The following is a 26,842-nucleotide window of genomic DNA, read 5'->3' on the forward strand; positions in this document are numbered from 1 at the left end:
TCCTTAAAGGTACTATGTCCCATTTACAGGCCAAAAAAATGAAAAAGTTAAATTCCAACTGCATTTGAATGATAATACTAATTTAGAACTTCCCTAAAAAAGGTGGGGCTTGAAAATGTCTTCAAGTGGGAAAATAACGACTATTAGTTGTCAAATCGACTTTCGGGCTATAGAGCCCAAAAGTAATAGTCTTGATTTTCAGACAATTGTACCGAATGGTCATACGTTTTATGCTGCGCAAAGATTCAATCAGTTTAATCTTGGCCATCACAAGAAGTGGGTTATTGATGTAAACAAATGCTCATGTACCCTTTACAACTCTTTTCATGTATGTTATTACCAAAGAAGAAGAAAAGCCAGTCAGTCACTCAATAGTGTCTGACAGTGAAGTCTAGCAAGTAAACGGTCTCCTTGCATAATTTGAATATGAGGACACTGCTAACGTTTAAATTTCACAGATAGGACATACATGACATATTCATAATTCATGCAAAGTTCTACAGAATTTGAGGTTGGCTGCAAAAGGGACATACAGTAGTACCTTTAACATTGAACACGACTCCCATATGAAATATGTATACAAAAACTTTAATGTACCAAGGGATATTTGATTTTATTTATTTATTTTTCTTCATGGTTTTTGTCCAAAGTTACAAACTAATTACAGCATAATCATGATAATAAACAAATTATTTAATTGATACATCGTCAAGATTGAATAATTGCATCATAATACTAACATAAATAATCATGAAGAAGGATTGCCACATCTTAAAGCTAAGCTTTAAGGTATGGTATAAAACTTAATGTTGTAGTTGTAAATATTGTCCCTGCCAATTCATTGTTTATTTCTATAAGATCAGAAATTGGCCTATCCTATTTGTCATATGCAATTAACAGATAGAATGATGCAAGTTGAGCCTGCGTGACCAATTCTTTCTTAACAAGTAGAAATAATAAGGTCTTTCCTTTTTTAGCAGAATTGTTTTCTGTAACTTTAGTTTGTATTATTTGTAGCATTCAAGAATTTAACATCGATGTAAAAGTAGTACTAAAGATTAGCACTAGCAGTTCCTCTTTTGATGAAGACTATTGCAAATATCACTACAATAGGGTGAAACTGTACCTATATGGTTCTGATTGAAAGTGTGTATATATAGGGTCACCTTGATGCACTGAATACTAGAGACCTATTTTGAGTTTGAATGGCACCATCATAAGTATTTACATTGCGTAAGCCTCAACGTGTATATTTATCGAGCAAATACAACCAAGAGCAGTTCTCGGAAAGCCTGATAGAGAATGGGCTAGGTCTGTTTTAGTAAACATCGGTTGTTCTATTTCGGGGCTGTCTTATTGGTACGCTCTACAATCCTCTTGAATAGATAGTGAGTGTTGTTGGTTCAGCACTGCACTGCATAGGCAGAATACTATAGGTACAAAAGACAGGAAGATATAAAATTCATTTCATTTCAGTTTCATTCCACTTTGTAATAAACAAACATAAAGAGTACATACAATTTTGATAAACACAGCCTACGCATATTGACAATTAAAGATGAAGTTGAGTTCTGGTCATGCGATTGCATTGTGAAAGAAACGGTGTGGAACCGACCAGAAAAGGTTGATCATCTAGCATATAAGAATGTGTTTGTATTGCAAGGTTCTGGAATCATCAAAATGATAAGAAATGTGGCCAAGTCTTGGTAAAGTTACAAACACTTGCACAGAAAGATGTTTATGGGACTACACGAACACGTGGCGTAAAAAGTCGGCCCCCCGATTTGTACGATGTTACATGCATATTTAGAATATGAAGGCATTTGAAGAGCCAAGCTTTTGAGGGAACATGTCTTAACTGATGTTCTTCCACACTTGCATAATAAGAATGAGTAATGCTCACAAATTATTTTTCACCTCTTCCCAGAACTCAACCTTCTCTTTAAGTCCATGTTTTTACTAAGTAACCTAGTTTCCAAATATAATGTAATGTACAAACTGTACAAGAATAGAAACTGTTTGGCAATTATGGAAGTACCTAAAACAGCAACCTAGCTATACACTTGTACGTAAAGCATGTAGGCCCTATATATATAGATGTAACAAATTAACCCCCCCCCCCACACACACACACACACCCACACAATAATTGATTAAACCTCTTTGTTTTCATGTACTTCTGAGTTGTTCTTCTATTCTTTTCTTCTTCTTCTTTTCCTTTTTTTCCTTTTTTTTTTTTTGGGGGGGGGGTGTCTTTTCCCTTCTTCCATTTTCCTAGTTGGGGGGGGGCAGTATTTCCTGTGATGTTACTCTCTAAACAAAAATCGAGCGATCACGGACGTCACTCCTCTGGAGAGTGAAAATGTAGTGAAAATAGAGTGAACATTCACTCTTTTCTTCTTAGAGAGACTCTAAAATCAATTGATTTTCACTCCTAAACAAGTGATCACAGACGTCACTCCCAAGAAAGTGAAAATAGAGTGAAAATTCACTCTTTTTTTTTTAAGAGAGTAGGTATCAAATTATGGAATAACTGTAATCAACAATTACTTATTTGTTCTTAAACAATTATAATGATGTATACCGGTGCCCAAATTCTGCCTCGCTATCGACCCAGTTTTGCCACCATGCTCTTGGATTATTTTAATCTTGAATGTGATATCACCTTTGACGTCAAGCTGGTCGGCTTACCTGTGTTTTAGCTAGGTGAAGCACCGAGCGGGGCAAGAATGTGACCTTTGTAAGCAAAATTAGCAAATCAATGACCTTTTTAGATCTAGTTTGCAAAGCGACATGAGCCCACACGCAACTGCGCTCTGATCAATCCAATCTCGTCTATCACTTTTAATCCTTGCTAATCCATGCCTCATCAGCTGCTCAACGTTCCCCCTAATTCACAGAATCCGAGGGTATCTTGCTATTTTTATCCATCTGTATCCTGACGTAAAAGCGAGGTAGCTTCTCGCAGGCTGGGGTTAGCAGGAGTCTTTCACACCAGTTTGTCAGAATTTCTGGGGAAATTTGATTTCAAATATTAATGCTGGCTGTTTTCTCATGCATTTTTTAATAATATCTTTTAAGCGAAGTAGCAGAATGAGTCGCCATGCGGCTGCTAAAAGACGTACGTACTATATTGCATGAAGCAGGGGGTTGTTCGCATTAAAATTATGCCCCAGAACTTCAAAAATATGTGCTTTTTCAATATGAAACTATATACTCTAGTATGTGGTTTACCTGTGCCATGGGTATATAAAATGTATGGAGCACTCAAAACCTTAGAAGTGGGTTACTAGAGATTCTGTTAAAGTGCTATGGCTTACGAGCATGCTAAAGACCTGCCAGCCACACAACAAATTATTGCAATACTGGACTTCACGGATATGGAACTTTTTAACAGTAGGCCTATTATGGCATGAATTGATTAGAGTTGAGATCATAAGCAGTAGAATAATGTACATGTTTTTTTTAATTGTTTGACAAAGATGATGGTTTTATACCCAGAAACTGACATAACAAACTAGTGTAATGTAACACTTGTTTGTTTATTAATTGTGAATAATCTTTGAGCATCTCATACTTTATCTTGAATTGCTTCAATCTACTGGCAATTCAAGTTTATCTATTTGTGTTCAGCACAATACTTTGTTTTATTGTTTGACAAAGATTATGGTTTTACCAAGAAACTGACATTTCAAACTATTGTAATGTAAAAAAAAAAAAAAACTGTTTGTTTAATCATGTGAATAATCTTTGATCATCTCAAACTCTATCTTGAATTGCTTCAATCTACTGGCAATTCAAGTGTATCTATTTTTGTTCAGCATCATACTTCAAATAGTTTCAAGATATATCTTTCGCAATTCAGTTTCAAAAGTCCATTAACTCTTATCAAATCATAATAACATTAAAAAAACCAAATACGCTTAAGAGGGCAAAGGGTCGTTGCTACAAATAATCTGAACTTTGGAACATCATCAGAGGTAGAAGTTTGTTTTCGTCTATGGCATTTGCATGATCGTATTTGTATTTTTCCAGATTATTGTTCATATTATTAGACTTCTGTGTACTTTTCTGATAACAATCAGTGTTTGTGCTTTACTTTTTTTATATTTTATTACAGCTATATTGACATTGTAATGAAATGAATTGAAGAACAGTAGCTCCCAAGGTCCAAATTGATCATGTTGTCTGTTTAAAGCCTGAAAAGTGTTAATTCTGTGTTAAAAGTTAACAAGTCGACTCCAACCAGACGATAAGATGTTTAACATGTAGCTATGAATTAAAACTATACCTGATAGCTTATGAAGATTAAATGTATATTTGAAGTTTTTCATGGGATAATATGTAAAAGAGTAACCCTAAAGCTTCAACATGCATAAGATTTGACTAGCATGCAGGACATGTTTTCCTTGAATATTTGAAAGACCTTTTTTGTGTGCAAAAATCATGGCACATTGCATAAAAGCTTAAAGTCCTCTCCTGTTGTTAGCTTGGATGATGAATGTCAAGTAATATATATCTCTTAATAATTCATTTACTGGCAAACTGTGTTCTATGTCCTAATATTATACCTGTCCTTTTAGATTGTGATTTTGGTGTAAAAAAGGATATATCAATCTTGCAAAACTTACAACTTCACTTGCTCTGTTAATGTCTGAATAACAATAACATTCTGGATTCACATTATATAGTACCTACATGTATTACATCTGCGATGTCGCTAACTGCTTTACAGGTGATCATGAAACTGCAAACACCAGCAAAACCAGGCTTAGGGGAGATAAAAATAGGTCCAGAGGTCAGGTCTCTAGCCTTTTATTGGTGTGACATGACCTGGGTTCAAGTATACTTGTGTCTTTTGAATTCTGACTATCAAGGTTTCCACAAATGAAGAAAAAAAGTGAAAAAAATGTATTGTACACCTATGACATTTTACAGTATGGCCAACCTTTATCTAAAGGTTTGTACTTTCCAAGAAACCACTCACCTGGATCACGATTTTCACGATGTTAACCTCATTTCTTTCTTTCTTTCTCCTTCCTTACCTTTGCTCCCTCAGGGCCAAATCAGGAGGGGGTCCCTCAGCCACTGGCTCCACCCAGCAGGCCCCACCCCAGGGTCATCAAGGCCCCAAGGACCCCCAGCAAGGCGCAAGGTCAAAGGGTCAATCAGACAGCCATCATCATGGAGGTGAGTGCATGCATGCTGAAAATAGGCCTGCCCTCATCAGCTCGAGATTGCCAAATATTCCGCTATTTCAACTATCCCGATCGCAAATTATCTAGTTAGTTTGCGCCTTCATCAGCCCGAAGACTCGCACTATGCGCAAACGCTGAGCAAAATATCTTGAGCTAACTTTTTGAGCTCGAGTGTCGAGGTAGTGTCTTGAGCTGATGAGGACGCGATTTGTAACTTCAGGCTTATTTCCCAAATCAGAAATAGCGGGCTATTTGGCAATCTCGACGAAATCTTGAGCTGATGAAGACATACCTAATGTGATCAAAGTTCATGTCTTTCCCCCTACTTTGTGTCGTAAAACAATATCAGCTATTGAGGAGCCAGAAGGGTGTTAACTCTGTATTAAAGTATATGAATTAATCTCCCTTCTGGCTCCAAACAGACCTATGAGTCTTCTGCTCTGAGCCCAAAAGGGCCTTAACGTAAGGAAAGCCTTGGAAGTGCTATTAGGCCATTAAAAAAATATACATGTTTAGCATCCCCGTCTGCTAAATGATCTATTTCTGATTATTTTTTATAAATAAATTAAATGCCGGCGGCCATCTTGAAAAATAGCCTGACTGTCATGGAAAATGTACCGAGCGGCCATTTTGAGCGGCTATTTAAAGAAAAAAAAGGGTCTCCTCCTTCCTATTTTTCAAAAAGGCAGGACGCTAAACATGTTTTTTTGTTTTTGGGACCTTAGTTAACAACATTCTGGCCCTCAGCTGGCGATATTATAGCCTAAAGAGAAGTCAATTTTCTTGAATTTGTATCTGTACCTTTTCCCCACTTTATGTCACAAAAATTTGAAAATATGAGTTGCCTGCTCAGAGCCTGACGTGCCTTAACATTTTTTCAACACCCTTCTGGCTCTCGGCTGCTTACCGTAATTAACGTTGTATAAACTGCCCTCGTGTATTAACCGCACCCCTCTTTTTTTTTCTTCTTTTTTTTTGCCGACTTTTTTTTGCCTACTTAAAAAACAGTAGAGGACCTAGGATAGAACCTTGTGGTACGCAGTATAATAGAAGAAAAATTGGAGGAATTATTATTTTCAACTACATATTGAAATCTATCAGAAAGATTACTTTCAAACCAAGATGACAGACAAATTTGAGTGTTGTTTTAGTTTCCGAGTGGTGAGTCAACACACCGATTACTGAGCTGGGAGACATTGCCAGGCATAGCGCCAGGTGTACCGTGTATAAACCGCACCCCCGACTTTGAACTTTTTTCGGCGGCAAAAAGGTGCGGTTAATACACCTTTAATTACGGTAGATAGTTTGAAGAAAAAGTCATTTGGAATAGGTTGCTTTAGGTCCTGGTATTGATAAAAACAAAAACAAATTCTAAAAAATGTCAAGCATAGATTTACAGTTTGACACTGTCTGAAGTCAGAATGACAATTTAGAAACTAAATATTCAATTCGAATTTAGAAACTAAAAATGATATAGTCAAAAGCGAAGGGCAAATAAATCTGGGTGCATCAAAGTATGTAGGCCTGCAATGTATAATTCAAAATCCATAAATTCATTTTTGTATTTCTCCCAATTTTGCTTTTCCAAGCTACCGCTCTAATATCAAGGGTCTGAAAATCAGACTATTTATTAAAAGGACTGCAATCCCTAAAGTTTGATTGACAACTAACGGTCATTATTTTCCCACAAAAAGTCAAAATCCCTTTCGTTTTGAGGGACGTTCTAAAATAGTATTATCTTCCAAATGCCGGTGGAATGCCTTTTTGGGGCCTGCAAATGGGACATAGTAAAATGGAATATTCTTTAAATAGCTCTTTCTTTGTCTCTTTGTTTTCATTGTTCTTTCTTGCCTCTTGTTCCTAACATGTTTTTGCAATGACGACCTTCGTCATTGCCTTGTTTTCGTTCACATTCTGCCCCATTAATATACTTATCCTTATCCTTATCCTTATCGTCCAAAAATCCCATTCGTTTTGCACGTAGTGCTTGTTATTCCTAGTTAGGTGCTTTCCTCATGTCCTTTTCCTTTCAAATTTCATAGGCATAGTCTCTAACATCTCATCAAGGTCACTACATTCTTCGATTTTCGAAATCACTCATGCCTAACCGTCCAGGCGCCATTTTGTCCGTTTCTGGTCCATTTTAAGGCCTTTCTTTCTTCCTTCCTATCTCCACTATCCTAGATCCTACAAACTTCTAACAAATTCCTCTAGATAGTCTAAGAGATGTTCTTTAATCTGCGACGTATAACCTGCCCTTCAAAATGCCATCTTCATACTCAAAATTAAAATCTGAAACCGACTCCGTCACAAATCTCTCTAATTCTTGAAAAATGGACCCCTAAATAATCTAAAACTGCCATAACTTTCTCATATAAATTCCGTTTTGTATTTAAATCTCACAGTATCTTTATCTTATAATTGCACATAGCCATGCCAAATTTCACGCCCCAATGAATTTGCACAACATAAATAGCGCCCTCTAAAGTTCTGGGAATTGGCTTTCTCTCTGTGGCCGTATCTCCATTATGGCTTGGCAAACCCGTACCCTTTTTTGGATTTAGATACTCGAAGATATGCCCTTTCCAGCCATATACAAAATGATATACCCTATCACTGACCAAATTTGAGAAAATTGCCCTCCAAATTCGCCATTTTCAAGAAAATTGAGAAATAACTTCAATTTGCTCTAAAATGGCGATCGTTATATCTACATCAATGAAACTTTGCAGACATATGTATCCATATACGTGACAACTGTCTGCCAAGTTTGGTAAAATTCGAATATGTCAGCGCAAAGTTATCGCCAAAAATGATGAATTTACTATGGATTACGTAATAGCGCGTTCAATGCGCGCAATACATTGCGCGCAGTTAACAATGGTGTCAAACTGACCGCAATGAAGTGCCCTTTCGGATGATACCAAGTATTATATATGTTCACACAGAAAATTGTGAGTAAATTGCATTTGAACAAAGATCACTACACGAATTCCGCCGAGTTTCCGCCCGAACCTAACACGTTTCGGCTATGACGTCATTTTTTCAGACTGCTTTTCGCCCCTTAAACGTCCTTTTTTTTCCTTGAAAATTTGCAGTGACATGCCGAGTTCCAATACGCAGGGCACCTCTTGGCCAGATTTTTGAAATTGGTCAAGGGGGCCATTTAAGACGCCATTTTGTCCTATACATCTATTTTACATCACGTGTTTCGATAGGATTATCATAGAAAAAAAAAGAGTGGTTTACAATAACAACCATGAAATTCTCTTTCTAATGATACCAAATACGGCCCATAAAGAGACGTAAAGAGAGAGAGAAAAAACAATTTAACTCCGGCCATAATACAGATCCTGCACGTTTTCCGCCCATTCATTACACGCATTGTCTATGGGACATATCGGGTTCACGCTTTTATCCCCCAGAACGAACTTGATTGCAATGTCAAACATGCACCAAATCCCATTGGTTTGTGCACGCAGTGCTTGCGAGCCCTTTCTAGGTTCTTTCCCCTATCCCAATTTCTTTCAAACTTCGTAGGCATAGTACCATCCCATCAAGGTCACTGTTGATGCCTTTCGTTCGCCCTACCTATCTCCAATATCACAGAAACTACAGACTTCGTGCAAATTGCTCTGGATAGTCCGAGAGAAGCTCTTTCGTTTGACACGTAGAAACACGGCGTCATTGCACGCACATCGTTGTCACACGATTGCATTTCTAGTTTGAATATCTTTTCCTCTGCTCCCTTTTCCTACCTTCCTCTTTTCTACCTTCTTCTTTTCTACCTTCTCCTTTAATGTTGCGATCTAGATTTTCTTTGAATTGTCCTCCCACTGGATAACTAACTGGCGACAGATTTTATTTATGGTACAGATATAATTGTTCCTCTTGATTTGAAGTGCATGCCATGATCCAGATTTTAGAGTTGATCGAGTCTGTGCTTGTTTCGCATCTTTTATACTCATGGAATGCAAAAAAATAAAAAAATAAAACCTTAAAAGTGTTCAGAAAATGATGGGCTTGGTCAGGCATATGTAACTTCTTTTCATACCTCTTTCTTTATATAAGTTTCAGTCTTGAGAAAAGTAAACATGGAAGGCAAATTAAATATTTATTTTATTCCTGGAATGAATAACCAGGACCAACCAAGCAAAACCAGATAAACTAGATGCGCAATCAACAAAGTAGCCAGTAACATGTACAATTAATGACAATATATTCAAAAGGGTGATTTTCACCATCTCACATACCTTACTTACCTTACTTACATACTACTTACGGTACACTAAACACAGTTATGAACATATATTTTGGTTCATTTATTTCATTCATTTATTTCATCTATTTATTTATTTTCCACATTTCAGTTTAAAAATACAAAACATGCAAGTACAAAACAATGTAATAATAAAATACAAAGGAGTACATACATACATACATAACAAGAAAAACAACTAAATGACAAGGGGGTAAATCCAGTATGCAGAGAGGGGGGCAAGAGCAAAGTTGCTTGTCAGTGTTAATCCCAAAAAATATCGCTGATATCATAACATTGCATTCCGGCCTGCATATCAGGGATAACCAACCAAAAAAGATTCAGTGGTTTCAGCCAAAGTCTTTAATCAGGAAGACACTTGGTTCAAGCCCAGGTCAGCATGTTTATGCAGCACTCTGAAAGGCAGTCTCTTTTCCTGTTTCCTCGATTAACAATAAAAAGCTGTAAGTCCCTCCATAATACAAACATCTTTTCTTTTTTTCCTGTTAGTGTCAGCTTCCCAGGTAACCCAAAAAGAAATGACTACCATAAACGCACAAAGGGATGCTATACAATGTAAAGAGTGCTCTGGTAGACAATGCTTTGTTTGAGAACTTTACCCAGAAACATTCCAAGAGCTTTATGAAATATTCAGACTTTTTTTCTCTCCCTTTTCAGCTGGAAAAAAAAATGAAGGTGAAAGCTGCATTTTGAATAGAATCATGCATAATGGTGTTACAGAATCAGCATGTTTATAGCATATTGACATTTTTCGTTTAAAAATGAAATATTATATTGACGTTTGTTACAAGAGAAATTGAAGACCAGGAATAGTCACTTAATATTTTTGAGAGGGTAGAGTTGCAGATAGATTGCCCCCTCTCCCCCCCCCCCTTTTTTTTATCTTGTTTTTATTTTTTCCTTTCATTTTCCTTGGGGGAGGGCATCATTGCCCCCATACGTTGGAGTGTTCCTTTAAGTTCTTATAATGACTTCTTTGTCTGGGTTTTCGGCATTAATGTGCCACCAGAATGGTATGCCCTCTAGCCCTCGGCTTATGCCATGAATATTTCAAGTCTGGAATACGTTCTTCCCCCTCAAACCTCTTTTTCTGGCATATTCTAAGATACTCCTCCCCCAGTCACAGAATTTCATTGCATTCTCAAATTGTATGTTTTAGACAACATTCAGTCTAATATGTGTTATGGAAGATTTTTTTAAAAATATATTACACCAAGATATAAGATGATAGCAGATACTTGTCGCTAAGGGACACTCTATTTCACAGAAGTAATTTCTTAAACTTTCATTACAATTACAACAACAAAAATGATTATCTTTAGCCTAGCTTTTGCTTTTGCCTAGCTCTCATTCAGTTCCAAAGCTCCTAACAAAATTGAAGACATACCTTTCTTTGAAAAATACTCTCTCCCCCCCCCCCCCCCCCCCTTCCCACACAAACTTTTTGTCCACAATATTAAATTTAGTGAAAACTATGTTCTAGGGCTAGTGCATCTAGAACTTTGCTGAAGAGGTTTCAGCATCAGCCCGCAGCATTCCGAAAAGGGAATTCTGGCTATGTGAAGGGATTGAACCAAAGTAATGTCATCCAGACTTCAGCCCTGTTGGCAGAATACAATACAGGCTCAGTCCGTCTATATTTATCCTAAATCGAGGGCCACAACCTTACTGATTCATGTCTAGCGATAGTCAGAGAACAATTTCCTGGCAATTTCCTCTGAAAATAAATAAAGATATGAACGATGGATGAGCAAAGAGGTGACTGTTCTCCCAATCACATGTCCTCGTCACTAATACTGCCCATATTTCATCGGCTGAACTGAGAGCCAGAAAGCTGTTAGCGGTATCTCTCCAGAAAAGTATAAAGTGGTATCATAGTTCAAGTTATAGTTATATGAACAATGAGCAAAGAGATGACTGTTCTCCAAGTCACATGTCGTTGTCACTAATACTGCCCATATTTCATCGGCTGAACTGAGAGTCAGAAAGCTGTTAGCGGTATCTCTCTAGAAAAGTATAAAGTGGTATCATAGTTGAAGTTATAGTTATATGAACAATGAGCAAAGAGGTGACTGTTCTCTGAATATCGTTGTCACTAATACTGCCCATATTTCATCGGCTGAACTGAGAGCCAGAAAGCTGTTATCTCTCTAGAAAAGTATAAGATGGAGTCATAGTCAAAGTTTAAACATTCAACTGGAGTTGTGAAGTTCATGGATTTGATCCCCTGCATGGCACTTATGTTCTAGTAGTCAAGACATTTTGTCAGCATTGCTTCTCATTTGGGCCTGATATGGAGTTACGTCTTTGTGTCACTGAACCCTCAATATGTGATAACAGTATTGGTCTGGTGAAGACGCAATTTTGAGCTTTGGGAAAATATCCGGAGTCTGAAAATTACGGGATATTTTGCAACTTCGGTCTGATGAGGACAGGTCTACTGTCACAGAATTGTATCAAATTATCAAAGTTAATTAAAAACCTGTATATAAAGACCACTCAAGGGAGACATTAAAAGAGGTTTTATAGGCAAGTGGTCTTTACGAATGGTTCCGTTAGTGCACATTCCAATGACAAACACTGTTCAAGAGAAACAAAATTGTGTGTCTTTCTATACAAGTGGTCGCTTGAAGTTTGAAACTAAATACTTGTTGTGTTGGTCCCGTGTGAATCTTCTTTGTTGTGGAACGTTGTTTACAACTTTGAAGTTTCACAAACTTAAAGCTCAAAATTGTGATGGCCCCATTTTTAACATATGTTACATGTCTCTAAAACAGCTACGTGTACCGTAGACATCAAGGCCCATGTACTTGCTTTCATTGCGTAATTTAGTCCCATGACAGATTGTGTAGTACCACAATACCCCATGAAGTTAGGTTGTAAAACTTATAATTTGACTTCAAAAAGTCCTTCATAATATTTGTTTGCATGAAAGATCATACACAACGATGATCACACTATGAACATGACAGACAAAGAAAGCGGACAAAATATACAGTTCCTCAGGTAGACAAAGGAACATCCCTTCACTGATATTATGTAAAAAGGTGAATATGCATGTGACACCTGTTCTACACATTTTTACATAATAGCAGTGAAGGGATGTTCCTTTGTCTACCTGAGGAACTGTATATTTTGTCCGCTTTCTTTGTCAGTCATATTCATAGTGTGATCATCGTTTCCCTGGCTTCGCACGCACAGGTGATACCGAACAATTAGTATTAATGATAATATTTTTGTTCAATTGTCTTGTTGAATGTGTTTGTTCATCTCCCAGTTTTTGCATTGTTTTTTAGAACTTCATTGATAATGATACAGTCTGTTGCACTTTAAAGGCTTGTGCTATTATAGCCAGAGGCATGGCATGATCATATTATTGGCTGAAAACAGCATGTTTCAACTCTGTGCATGCCACACAAATAATCTCCCTGTGCCACATTGTATTTAGCATGGGATTGATGTATACTATAACCAAAGGATACAAGAATATTTTTTCTGTTTTCAGTGCAAGATGAACCTATACAGGTGTTAGAATGGTTGTTATTGAGCTAATCACAACAAGAAATTGATTAATTTGCAAAGCTATTACGTTAGTTGGTCAGTTGGTGCCCAGTGTTTTGTAAAAAATTGCACATGTGGCAAACAGGCAACTGTGCAGAGGGGCAAAGAAAGCAATCAAAGGGTTAAAACAAAACTAAGAAGAAGTGGCAGTATTAATTTGTTGAGGATTCACACTCATAAGGCCCATTTTTAAATCCCAAACACCATTTAGAAAAATCATCAACTCTTTGGAGTGCCATTTACAGTACTGAATAAAACCATTAAAACATTAGTGTTTGATTTAGCTTCAAAATCATTTCTGTAAAAGTATATAGGTAGTGTGTTTTCACTCCTTTTATTTGTGCATTTTGTGCTTATTTTATTAACTTCATGATTTAATTATTCCCAAGCCAACTATGACACTTGGTACATGTATGTTAAAAAATCTACTCATTGCTGTGATTCATTTGTAATCAGTCATATCATTGTTTATGTTTGGGTATTTTATGTTGTTGTTTTTTCAGAGAAAGGGAGCATGCCACAATCTATCCTTTCAAAGTCCCGTGATGCCCGAGAAACCCCTGTCAAGTACCAAGAATCACCGGTAGAGGAAGCTCAAGAAGCCCTCTCCCTTTCAGCCTTTGGGGCCACCAGTCATCCAGACGGCAGCTCCCCTTTCAGTGGGAGTGGTTCATCACACAAACAAGCAGCAGCACTTCCTCCCACACTTGCACCGTCAAAGGCACCGGCGGTGTCCCTCATCCAAGGCGAGAGACCAGCGGTGGCGGGTGGGTCACCGAAGATCATCCCTCCCGCGTCGACGGAGAGGGTGCGCAACTTGACCAATCCCAGCTCGGATCTGGAAACGAGCAACCAGTCCTCCGCCAGCAGCTCCATCCCGTTCGCCTACGACACCAAAGCGCCGGCGCAGGTCGGCATCAATCCGGTGTCGGCGTCGCCGTGTTCCGGTGGCAGCATGGAGAAGTCAGTGACGGAGAGCGCCTCCGATCAGCTGAGGAAGCTGAGCAGCTCCTGGAAAGACGAGGCAAGCCGCGAGAAACCCGGCATGGAGATGAGGACAATGCAGCATCATAGGGAGATGGATGATGATGATAGTTGCCATGACGACAGGGATGATGCTAGTCTAGATAGTGGGAGCAGTGTGGATGGGGGCTCTCAGAGAACTAGACATGGTAGTGGCACTGTACATACCCTGTGATAACTTTATTCCATCCATTAAATGTATACCTAATAGATTAAACTTGATTTGTGCAAAGATGGGCTCTTTGCTAGGTATCATGAATTATGTATGATACCGAAACATTTCCTTGATATGGAATAAAATTCTAAATTCATTCAAGAGGGGCAATAATAGAGTAAATGATTAGGAAAATATTAATAAAGATGATGTTTTAGTTATGATGATGATTATCATAACAATTAATGAATATTTTGAATTATATGATGTGATCTGTTTATGTTCAATTCATCACATACACTTAGTTTGTAAAACTTTTTGAATGGTTATTCTGTTTATAAGTGAATTTGATTTAAAAATTAATATTTAATTCATTGTTTCAAGTGTTGTGATAAAGCTTATATGACAAACTAGCTCTCACATTATCACATATTTTATCTCAACACATAGAAATACATGATGAAGTTATTAGAAGAATAATAAATAGTAATATCATTTCACTGAGTATGAACACTCATGAATTTCCAAACTTATCGCAATTGTCAGAGTGCTTCAAGATAAATGTGGCATCGTATCATTGTGCCTCACGCATCTTATTTTCACAGAATATTTTCTTGTTCTTCTAACACCGTTAAATGTAGTTATTGCTGTATTTCTTCTCTTTACTATTAATGGAAGATACTCATTCAATGAATGAATGAATCTACATTGTTTTCTGCATATTTGCTAAAAGTAAATAAACAGGGTACGAACAAGTATTACTTCATTAAAACATGTAATTAAGCATATCCATGAGATTCATGGGATTTATAAATTAAGAAGAGTTATCCAAACAAACAGAGCCATGAAAAATGATCATGTATGAATTTAGAATTTCATGGTGCAAGGTTGCTTGATACTCTTGGCTCTAAAAATGTATCTATTCTTCACGCAGCATATGACTCCCTTGGTGGTTCTAACAACATTCATAGACATTTGGGGTGTTTTTATGGCTGATTTCTTGATAAAAATGACTATTTTAATCTTTCCCTAGTGTGGTTCTTTTATGGCTTGGCATAAATCTAGGTGACTCAACTTCCATCCATTGTCGCAGATTTGTAACAAAATGTTTTGTCTTTGGCTTTACACCTGTAACAAGAAATTTACTGTGATTAAGAGAGGGATTAAAAGTACACCTCTGAGACAACAATATACCGGTCTCTTCCCATTATATTAAGATCTCCTGGTGAATTGGAAGAATGCTTCAATGGGTCATTTTCAGGGAAGAGCATCGTTATCAACGAGTGTGTCCTTTGATGACACAAACCACCCTGGAATGGGGCACCACCATTGTCAAGGTGGAGTCATGCAGGACCAAATTCAGGGAAAGAGGGGGGTCATTAAGGGGTGAAGCGATGGCACTGGCTGGAACAGAGGGATGGCGGGAAGATCGGGGGGAGGGGGGGAGGAGTTTTTAAACATTTCAATGTTCTTTGTTTGCTCAATGTATTTTGTTTGAATTTCATTGATTTATTCTCCCTGACTGTTAATACCAGCTTTCTATGTATCTACGTGTCTGTTACCTATCTCTTGGTCCAGGTGTCCTATATCCTTTCACACTCTTTCAGTCAGTGGCCATTAATTTCTTTCCAACTGGTTCTAGAACTTTCATTTGATTGGATCTAGTCCCTTCTTTTGTACAACCAGAAACTTTCATCCCGTGAAACTTTTGTAAAATTACAACACTATAAATGAGTGTTCTGGCAGTAGTTGATCCCATTGATTCGAAGCCTGAAACTTCATTAATCTTAATTATTACCAGTCATAAAATTCCAGGATATTTCTGGTTTTCGGGTACCATGCCCATACCAGGTAGACATATTCTTGAAGAAACCTGGATATTTCCTCAGTCATTTGGCCCAAGTATTTAGACTTCCTCCCTTTTTACCAATTCCAGCCAATTGCTTGTTGCAATCTTTCTATATGTAATTCTTCTCACTTTCTTTAGATGAAATTCTTCCCATCATATTCTCATTAATCATCTCTAGATACTTAGTGAGTATACCTTCCTAAGTTTGGTTTCAGCTCATCAGTTTACATTTTTTCTTTCATTGGGTTAAGAAACCAACAATTTCAAGTTCAACTTAATCAAAGGGGATTGAGGAGAAGGTGAATCATTTGAGATAGTCATTCTGCTTTTTGTCGGTGCTATCAAATGTCCGCGAAACTTGGAAGTATTTTCTCCAGAATCAATGGTCCAGTGCGGTTAAAAGGTGAAGGAACACACCATGCCTTTGTTTGCTTTATATATTTGTAAAGAAACAACCTCAAATCACAGGCTTAAGTGGCTTGTGAATTACAGTTAAGAAAGGAAGTATTTAGAGCATATCCCTTAATCTCTAAAGTGATGTGTTTCTTGTATTTTGTGAATTAGCCTTCAAATAGCCTGAAGGTAAGAATGGCTTTATCAAAGTTCATGGAGCAATCACTGGGAAGTGGTTTTGGGGAGAAATTCAAAAGAGGGGTTTGGTTCAAATTCAAAAGGCACTTGAGAGCTGAGGAAAGGGGAAGACTGTGCAAAATAGCTTTTGTTTGACCAGATTCAAGTTCTAGGAAAAGGAGGGTTCATGCATGGGTCGAGCAGGAGGGGGGGGGGGCAGAATGGACCATTAGTTCTGCCCTTGATGTCTTCATAAAAAGTGAGAATTTGTGATTGGTCTCTCGCTTGTCGGTAACCACTTGAACTTTGGAGATTTCAGAGAAGACTGGGGTAAATGTTGGGCTTAGGAAAGAGGGCGATAACATGAATATCACCCCCTTTGCCTGCGGGGTGTTAATTGGTAGAAGGAGGAAGGGGGTAAGAAATGCACCCTGTTTTCCACCTAAAAAGGGGAAAGGGGATCTTTGTGGTGTTTTCTGCCAAAATACTTTCACTGCCGACATGATATCCATCCATGAAGTCTGATTTATTAACAGTGATCGGTTGTAGCTGTCCTTCAAATAAACTCTATCTTTCAATGAATGCATACATTGTACAGGCTAAGCACTGGGAAAGACCTTGTCTGCACCGAGCTTGCCCCCACAATGCACCACCTGCCATAAGCAAATCAGCACTTTGTAAAGCAAGAAATCAATAATTTTTGTATTACCAGGTCAAAAGGAGGTCACTGGAATTTGGGGGTTTCATATAACTTTTAACGGGGGTCCACACACACACACAAAAGTTGACTTAATGCTTCATAAAGTCATTTCATATAACAGGAATCAACAATATGTTATTACTCGATATTCAATTTCATTGGAAAAGAGAGGAAATGCTCTCATATCATGTGATTCAAGAAGGAGATTTACATGGGAAAAACTTTTGGTTTTGATATTGATTAATTGGAAATCAGACATTAAATCATTCTTGTTAATGATGGAGAAATAATACTTTCATATCATTTGATTACTCAAGGAGCTTTGCATAAAATAAATACTTTTGGTTTCAATTAGAGTGCAATAACTTCATGATAATTTATCAGAGTAGTTAGTGATATAAATATAATATAGGATTGAGGTCAAACCACCTTTATTAAAAGTTTGAGCCTCCTTTGTTACAAATTTAGATTTCTTTTACAAAGCCTGATAAAAGATAATGACACCTTTCCAATATGGGAAAGAGATGTAATAATCAAACCCCTTCCTGCATATTGTTCAACTGGTATTGCTTGGGAAAGCCCTATAATTACAGTAAAGGTCCATTGATTTTTAATAATGGGGTCAGAATATATGCCTGAATTAATGCAGAAAGAAAAAATTCCAAAACTTTGTTCATTATCACCTAATTGAGCTGAATTTACATTTCATGGAAATCGAGAGTTCATTTTAGGGCCATGGTGGTTTCGGGAGCTACAGGAAGAAGAGGGGTGAGAAATCGTACCCCTGTTCACCCGACAGGGGGGCAAGGGCAGCTGGCCTTCGTTTGTGGCCGCCCTATGGGTGTAGCTGGCGTATAATTACTTCCATTCATCAAACTAAAACTGTTGGGCGGGAAGATGGTCCCAGTAATTATTCAAAATGAGGTTTGTGTCTTTCTCCTGGTAGAAACCCTAATGGACGCTATTCATCTTTGTTGAAATTGAATGTTAGGAGAACATATGTTCTGGTGGTTGAAGGGATTATCATGAATGATGACAACCGTATGTAATCCATCAAATATCTGACTGTCATGCCTACAGATGTGAACATGTGCAGTTTAAGCATTCTTTTATCCCTGTGACATGTATTATCCCTTTTGACTGCCAAAGTGAATGTAGTTTATATCTTTTGCTCAGAGCCTGAAAAGCATTTATAAACTTTAGAGCTGCTTGGAGCATGCTTCTGGTCCATAATGGTACCAATTAATTTCACTCCTGCCTCATAATTATACAAATGTTCATTTCATTTACCCCTTTCTGGTATACATGCTTGAATATGATATACATGTATGAATATGTACTTACATGTATATTCAAAACGAAACATATTTTCCAGAATGTTTTGGGAAGTATACTGATATATAGTTTCTTGTTCCCTGTTCCGGCCTCTGCAATTGATAAAATGGCTACCCCCTCAACGAAAAAAGGGTAATAAAAAGGTGATTGGAATAGGTGATAGTGTCAGAGAAGCCAAATGTTCGCGTGGAAATGGTTGCGTGATTAATCGGAAAAGTATGCGCCATGATAACAATAGGACTGAGAACCAGGTGTTTGCGAAATTCCCTTTACTTTATCTCAAAATACCATTGATCATAGCCACATCCATGAGCATTTTTATGCTTGGATATTCATTTCAATATGTAGGTTGTAGAGAGCCACTACATTTTCAAATTTTTATTAGTTCCGCTGTCTTTCAAAGAATTAGCAAAGGCTATATTAAAGTATGCTAACTATTGAGTTTGAGATATCAAGTTTTTGTATCATTCGGCTTTGTACTTATGAAATAGTAATTTCCTCAACAATTAAAATACTGAGTATTGAGCCACTAGAATACTGAAATATTCTGGTGCAAGTAGGCAGCTCTGGTGGTATGCTGGTGTCTCAGCCCAAAAAGACACAGGGATATAGTTAGTGAATGAGGGGTATAACAACAACCCCCCCCCCCCCCCCCACCCTCTTCCCTCATTCAAAATTTCTATTAGCGTATTCAAAATGTTAACACATTGTCAGCAATTGCAAAAGTTCATAGTATTAGACAAGCAAGTTTTCTACCCTGTCTATAATTCTAAAAATGTAATTGTTGCTCATTACCATTGGAAAATTTGGGCTGAAAATGTGAGAAAATATGGTCAGACAATGCCCACCCCCCAAATTTAAAAAAAAATTAAATAATAATTTAAGGATGCACTTGAACAGGAAGGGAAACCACAAAACAGTGATATTCAACTTTGACACTTTAAAGTTCAAAAATACCAAGTCGCTTCGAAACTATGTTGATAGTGTAGCACCATACGCTTTATGCCATAAAAGTACCTCCCAGTTCGGGTGAATGCCCCTCCCCCCCCCCCCCCCCCCCCCAAAAAAAATAAATAACCAAAAAGAAAGAAAGAATGGTTTAAGGATGCACATGCATCATACGCACTGCTTCACATGCATAGGAAACAAACAGGAAAAGGAAACCACATCACAGTGATATGTGCAACACCTTGAACATTTAAAATGACCAAGATGCTACCAAACAGAGTCAATAGTCAAATGACATGCGCTTTACATCCACAAAATTACCTCCCACCTTGAGTGAATGACCTGAGAAACAAAACAGAGATATGAGACCTTCCTGTTTCTATAGAAAACTTTGTTGTACATTGTTTGATAATAGTACAGGAGGCGGAGGGAGCTAGTATCGCTATCATTAAGCCTGTTTACGATTACGCAGAAAATGTTCTTGATAACGCCCTTCATTCAATGATTCTTACATTCATGAGGGCATTGACTCCCTCCAAGCTTTATTCCATTATTATTAAGAAGGGGGAGTGGATTAAATCTTTTAAATATTTTATTATGGCATTGATGGTATGTTTTTTTGTTAATGTAGGATGGAGTACTGTGTGTTCAGAGCCAGGAAGACATTAAGTGGTATCCCCATATTATACTATTCTGGAATAAGTGAACTATAATACATCTATGATGTCTACACTACAATACAATGCAATATTGGCACTTGAAAAGCGCTCTTACAGAACCTTTATCACAACACTTTACTGACTTAAAATGTATGCATACATGTGATTAGCTTAAGATAATGAATGTGAATACTGCAAGGACATTCAATGATCGGTATCTTTTGAAAGGTTGAGTTGTTAATTGTGTATACTATACATGGCCTGGCTCCCAAAGTAGTTTCTGTTTTCTGAGTTTTGAGTTTTGTGTTTTGGGGGATAAAAGGTGGATATTCCAAGTCCAAGGACACACATTTCAAAAGGCCTGTCGTCATCAGTTCGAGTTTGCCAGATAGCCCGCTATTTCTGATTCAGAAAGTTTGCCCGAAGTTACAAATCGCGTCTTCATCAGCTCGAGAAATCAGCTCAAGATGTTTTGTTCAGCGTTTGCGCAAAGTGCTGGACAAATAGCAAACTAGCCCAAGATATTATGCGTCTTCACTTGCCAAATATCCTGATATTTCGGGTTCGGGCTGATTTCCCGAGTCTGAAAATAGCAGGTTATTTGGCAAACTCGAGCTGATGAAGACAGGCCTAAAGACTATTCACTTGGAGTTGGAATTATCTGCCAAGTCATTTGGCATTGCTTCAGATCGTTTGAACTAGTTCCCATTGTTGTACATTGTTTCTTTTCTAAGAATATTTCTTGTTTGTTAAACCTTAAAAGGCTTTTATAATCTTTGACATTGTCTTGTCATACCCTAAGGGGTATAAACACCCTAAGATACTTTTTGTGCCAAAATGTTGAATATTTGTTCGTATCGGGGGGGGGGGGGTGGGGGGTGGGGGCGGCTGTCTTTAAGGTACTCATCATGTCAACCACATACTAGGGGAATGTAGTCTAAGGTAGCGCTTTGTATTTTCATTTGACTTTTTTTTATACAGTATTCAAGAGAATTTTCATTAAACATTTTTTCTAAAGGTTGAAATGGAAGGGGTGGTATTGAGAAACCCCAAAAAGGCAAAATCGTATTAAAAGTTTACTATGTTATATAATATTTCATTGTCACTCATAATACATTCTCGAATACCCACTTGTTAATCCAGCCCCACTGGCAATATTGCTTCTTCTCCTTCTCTTTCTTCTTCTTTTTGCCCCCCCCCCCCCCCCTTCAAACAAAAAAGGGGGCATTTTTTTGTTGCAAATGGATAACCCCTAGGTTTTTTGGAAACATGAGAAACCTCTTTTGGTCAAATCTTAGTATTTCCATGGACTGCTGATAATTGATGAAAAATTTTAATGTTGTTATTCTCGTTACAACATAAATGTTGGGCAAAGTGATTTTTTTGTTTTGTTGTTGAATAGAATACCGGTAGATGAACAATAGCCCATGTCTAGAGGAAATAAACATTTCATGATCAACTTATTCTTACATTAACACAGTTTCCTAGTAGATTACACTACATCAACCACCATTTTTTGTTTTGTTTATGTATATGGACAAAAATCTGATGTTGTGTGGCTCATTCTCGTTGGAATAACATCTGGATATACTGGGTAGTACTTGGAAACAGATGGTGAAACCTCGATTCCCACGTTTCTTTTAAATTAATCAAATGACTGGATTTTGTTTCCCTTTTATTTTTGTTATATTCTGATGTCCTTGCATGTCACTGTGACAATGGCAGTATACATAACCACTTGTGGTTTCATTTTTCTTTGAAGATTTCAGATTCTAAGGTACTTATAATAATAATAATAATAATAATAATAATAATATGATAACAGTGCTTATAATGCGCTTTCCACTGAAGTCTCTAAGCTCTTGAACAGTGTATGTATTTCCCATGTTTTGAAAACTTTAGCTGTTTCTTTTTCTTATACCACTTTTTAAGTCCTATATCCATTAACCACTTGTTGCTTTTTTATCTTCAAAGATTCCGGAACCTAAGGTACTTTAAAGGTGGATTTAACCATGTTGTTAAATTGTAGCTGTCTCTATTTCTTGTACCACTAATACAATCCTTGGGGGGGTTTTTTCAAACCAAATCAAACTATATGGTATCTTTTTTACATGGTATCTGGCTTATCTAAAGAGCTTCAATAGCTCTACTGATAGTTTGGCGCCAGGAGGGCGTTAACTCTGTGTTAAGGTATATGAGTTAACACCCTTCTGGCTCCAAGCGGACAATATTAACAAGCACATACTGCCAGTTTGGATGTATTTCATTACATGTACTATTTCAGCTGAGAACTGGAAGGTGACACAATCTCTACTCCACTTTTAGTTGGTATTTTGAAACTCTTGATGGTTGTACTTTCCAACTGATTTGGCTCTTGTCTTGTCATATTCATCAATCAAATCACAGAAAGGGGTTGACTGATTGCTCTCGGCTATCGAGTACTACCTGGAAGATAATGTCATGCATTAATATCTGTAGAAGAAGAAGAAGGAAGCGAAAAGAAACAGATCAGTGACAGATTGTGCAAAATCAGATTTAAAAAAATAAGGAAGTTTTGTTTTGTTTCAAGTTTCAATTAATGATATACAGATTCAGAACTATGTGATGTAACTTGGGAGGTAACCTCCCTTCTGCTCTGTACTAAAAACATTTGTAAATTCCTCTTTTCTGTTAACAATACATGTATTATGCCCTCTTAAAGTAATCATTACACATGCATGTATGTTTCTACACAACCCTGTATGAAAACAGATAATGCATTCTTTCATCAGCAACTTAAAAAGCTTGAAACTTATGAAAATGTCATGTACAGATCAATGGTTGATTAACTCTATGCCAAAGCATTGGAGTTATAATGCCCTTTTGGCCCAGATGATTTGTAATTGTTGTTTGTAAAAATAGTTTCACAGAAAAACCCAGGGTTTGGGGGGCTCGTTGGATATTATCCACCTTTGGAACCTGTGCACCCTGGACTATTAATAAATTTGTATTGACAAGCTGCCTGTATCATAATAATGACAATAACACAGACTCTTTATCAATCAGCTATTGAATAAACATGATGGCTTATTTTAGTGCCATGTTGATATCTTGCCAATCTCGATGAGGACTTTGGGATATGACCGAAGTGTTTTCAATTCCAAGTTTTCAGGCTACTAGTTTTGAGATTCATGAATAGGGTATGAAGTAGAATGGCAGGTTTATGTACAGTTTACAACTAAATTATTCATATCCTTTCCAAGTTTTGTAATTTGTTTAATCTCCCAACATCAGAGAAGATGGGGTATGAAGGTGAACTTGCTTCTAGTGCACGGAACTGAGGGATCTATTCTTTTATTTTATTGAAGCTTCTTTTCTTTTCTTCTTTTTTTTTTTTTGAGAGAGAGCCAGAAAGACAAACTCTTTTTAAACGTATAAGATTTAATTTCTTTCTTGCCCTCAAAATATAATATGGCAGCTTAGACAGGATTTATGCAGATTAATCTCCCAATATTTGTATGAAGTTGGGGGAATATATCCTTTTGTTTCAAAGAAAAATCCCTGCATCATTTCAGGACAAGTCTTTGGCCGGATTAACCTTCCTGCGGTTGACCCAGATTTTAAGAATGAACAGGCTAGTAGCTGTTCAACCTGATCATCCACATCTCTCCATGAAAGACCATGTTTTTTATACCATCAACATTAAAAAATAAATTCAGGCAATCTGAGTAATGCGACCCTTTCTCAGTAAAAGCCACTGTCATAATCTCAAAGTTGAATATAGGATATTCAAGAAACGAGCTGTCAGGTTGCTAACAAATTCTGCTCTATTTTCGTCTGCTCCATCATGTTGCTCTTGTCCGAGTTTTATCTTACAAGACATTTTGTGACGCATGCATGGAAGTGTGTGTGGTCCCTAGATTTCAGCCAAGTTATGAGAGTAAGTAGGCAAAGGAGGGGGAGGGGGGGGGGGGGTATGCATTGGCAAAGTTTGATCGTTCGGACTGCATTTAACTTTCTTGGAATCGTTTTCATATTCATAAAGATAATTTTTTATTTAACTTTTTGTCTGCCAACCTACTTAGTTCGAGGGGTGTACAAGGAATTTCAGGGTTCAGGCTTTCGTTGACGAATGCAAGATAAATGTCTTCTCTTGATGGATCTGGTGCAATTAATAATACAGCCCTGGAAAAAGAACATAATTAGGTCATGTAATGGGGTGTATCTTTTTTTCTAGTTCTAAGAAAATGTTATTTTAGTTGATTATAGATTACCGGTAGCTCTTTATGTGTTCCTTGTGTTACTTCCCTACCGCCCCCCCTCTCCTCTCTCTCTCTCTCTCCTCTCTCTCTCTTCTCTTTTCATCTATTTATCTCCCCCTCTTTGTCATAATACATTGCAGAATGATTTATCATTTATTATGATAGTACCTACTAGACCTTGGTACATAGTAGTAACGAGATGAATGATTGTTCAACTAAATAAGCACAATATATAGTTGTACAAATGTAATGTGTCTTGTAATAAGTATGCTTTGTTTTTTCTGTGATGTTGCTATTTATGTTTGATAATAAGCATGTAGAAATGTACACTTGATTAACATTCTTGCCATAATAAGTTAACTTCTAATTTTGCAGAAAGTAAAATGTGTATTCTCCTCAATTTTAGTTTGATTGTTATACTATATAGAAACCGTTAATTCTCTTCTTGCTCTGAGCGTAGGATATACAGTGTAACATTAATCATTCAGAGCGTCATGAGAATTTATAAGATTTTCATGCCGAAATGAAGTCGTTATGAAATTATTTAGTGTTGACAGGAAGTCTTGCCTATTCTTTTATGTAGATGCTGCTCTTATGAAAAACAGCCGGAAGGGCTAATGTTCTACAGTGAATTATTGATGAGTGTTTGTGTAGAATGCAATTACCTAAATTTGGTTGTACTTCACCCATAGCTAGTGCAAGAGCACTTTTCCACATTCCCCAGGGGGAGTGTACCCATTGCTAAGCATAGTCAATACATACATTCTCACATCACAAAGCCTGCCTTCGTGGATGCTCCATTTGCAGTGCTTACCCCCTTCTGGGCTAGATAGATCACCTCAAACCCAATAGTGAGAACACCTAAAATAGGCAGAGGTATATGACTGTATTATTACATTAATTTTTGATGCATTGATAATACCTGCGCATATTTTTCTATTCAATCATATATTTTGTGCTTGCACTCGTATGTACTATCCGTGTATATATATGTGGAAGTGGCCACAACAGAGATATATTTTTGCTGCGTAGATAGCAAGACATTATTTATCTCAAGTATGACAAATACTTCATGCATTGTGGCTTCATGGACATGTGTTCTTTGTCTATTGTTATAAAAACTATAGTATTATCTTACAATTAGAAAATGAGAACGCTTGTCATTATATTTATTTTCAAATCAAGACAATATGAAGCGTATTCTACTCTAAGATTTAGCTTTAGGTCTCTTTTATCTGAAATTTATTTTGCTTGTTCAGAAACAGTAGGGCATGAGCTCACAGGTTTTTAACACAGAGTTAACGCCCTTCTGTTTCTCAACAGATGATATTAATCAGTTTTCATGGAACTTACAAACCATGGGTCAAAATGAAATAGGTGTTATTGTATTCTTTTTCTTAAACAAGTATTCCTATGTATTTTGAATTTGGAAATGGTTTGAGTTGCACTGGCTTTGATGGAGCCTTTGTCAATATAAAAGGTATTATTTAGTATATTTGAAAGTGTTATGTGATAAGTCATGCATTCATCTAATTTAAATCACTCAAAGGCTTCGGTAAAGAGAATACTTTTAGTCTATTTGAAGACAAAAATTGTCCTACCTCGTTTATCTGAGAATGATTCCTAACACAAAAGTAAGAAACATGGTCTAAATTGTGTGGTATGATTGCCTGTATATTCATGTTTAATTTGTGGAAGTATTTCAGTTTGCTATATATTCATAAACACTCTGGACTGTTTGCATCATCAAATAAATTGTTAAATAATACTTATCAGTTTTAAAAAATGAGACTGTCATTTCATCTTAAAACTTTACCATGGAGAGACACGAAAATTGTATGAAAATATTTACGATTGCCATTTTGAAGATTGTAATTTCCGTACATAGCTATGAAACTTTATATGGAAAAGGATTTTTTCCTGACTTTTCTATTACATTTGATCTACATATCCATTTGAAATGCTTTAATCCCTAAAGCCATTGTAACAATGGTTTCTACTTGATTGATTTCCCTCGTATTCGGGTGTTCATGTGTGATGATGTATAGATCGATATTCAGTATTGATGTATGTTTTGTCATGAATTGTAAGTACAGATTATCTAAAAATAGATAAATAAATGAAGTGTATTAATTCAAAACTCGGTGAGTCAATAGTGTCGTTCTTTTTTTGTTATTAGCAGCATTATTATTTTTATTGTTATTATTAATGTTATCGGCATTATTTATTGTTTATATTATGAATATCATTTTTAATGTCATAATTAATATTAATATTTTTTGTAGTTGTTGTTCTTGTTGTTATTACTATTAATCTCTCTCTTTC

The 26,842-nt window shown here is 36.8% G+C and overlaps 1 protein-coding gene across 1 annotated transcript; it reads left to right on the plus strand.

The window, feature by feature from the left end:
• The first annotated feature begins 4,267 nt into the window (after nucleotides 1-4,267).
• On the plus strand, nucleotides 4,268-19,723 carry LOC105442128. Its single transcript, XM_030984387.1, has 2 exons — nucleotides 4,268-5,190; nucleotides 13,542-19,723. The coding sequence occupies exons 1-2, from the start codon at nucleotides 5,007-5,009 to the stop codon at nucleotides 14,234-14,236; spliced, it is 879 nt and encodes a 292-aa protein (XP_030840247.1). The 5' UTR covers nucleotides 4,268-5,006; the 3' UTR covers nucleotides 14,237-19,723.
• Nucleotides 19,724-26,842: the final 7,119 nt, after the last annotated feature.

The sequence above is a fragment of the Strongylocentrotus purpuratus genome, unplaced genomic scaffold (genome assembly GCF_000002235.5).
Source record: "Strongylocentrotus purpuratus isolate Spur 01 unplaced genomic scaffold, Spur_5.0 spur5_scaffold_14, whole genome shotgun sequence".
Lineage (NCBI taxonomy): Eukaryota > Metazoa > Echinodermata > Echinoidea > Camarodonta > Strongylocentrotidae > Strongylocentrotus > Strongylocentrotus purpuratus.

Bases quoted from the DNA above. Each gene is read 5' to 3' on its own strand.
- LOC105442128 (XM_030984387.1), top strand. From the start codon at position 5,007: ATGTTAACCTCATTTCTTTCTTTCTTTCTCCTTCCTTACCTTTGCTCC. The intron at 5,191-13,541 runs GTGAGTGCATGC...TTGTTTTTTCAG, and splicing joins AGACAGCCATCATCATGGAG to AGAAAGGGAGCATGCCACAA.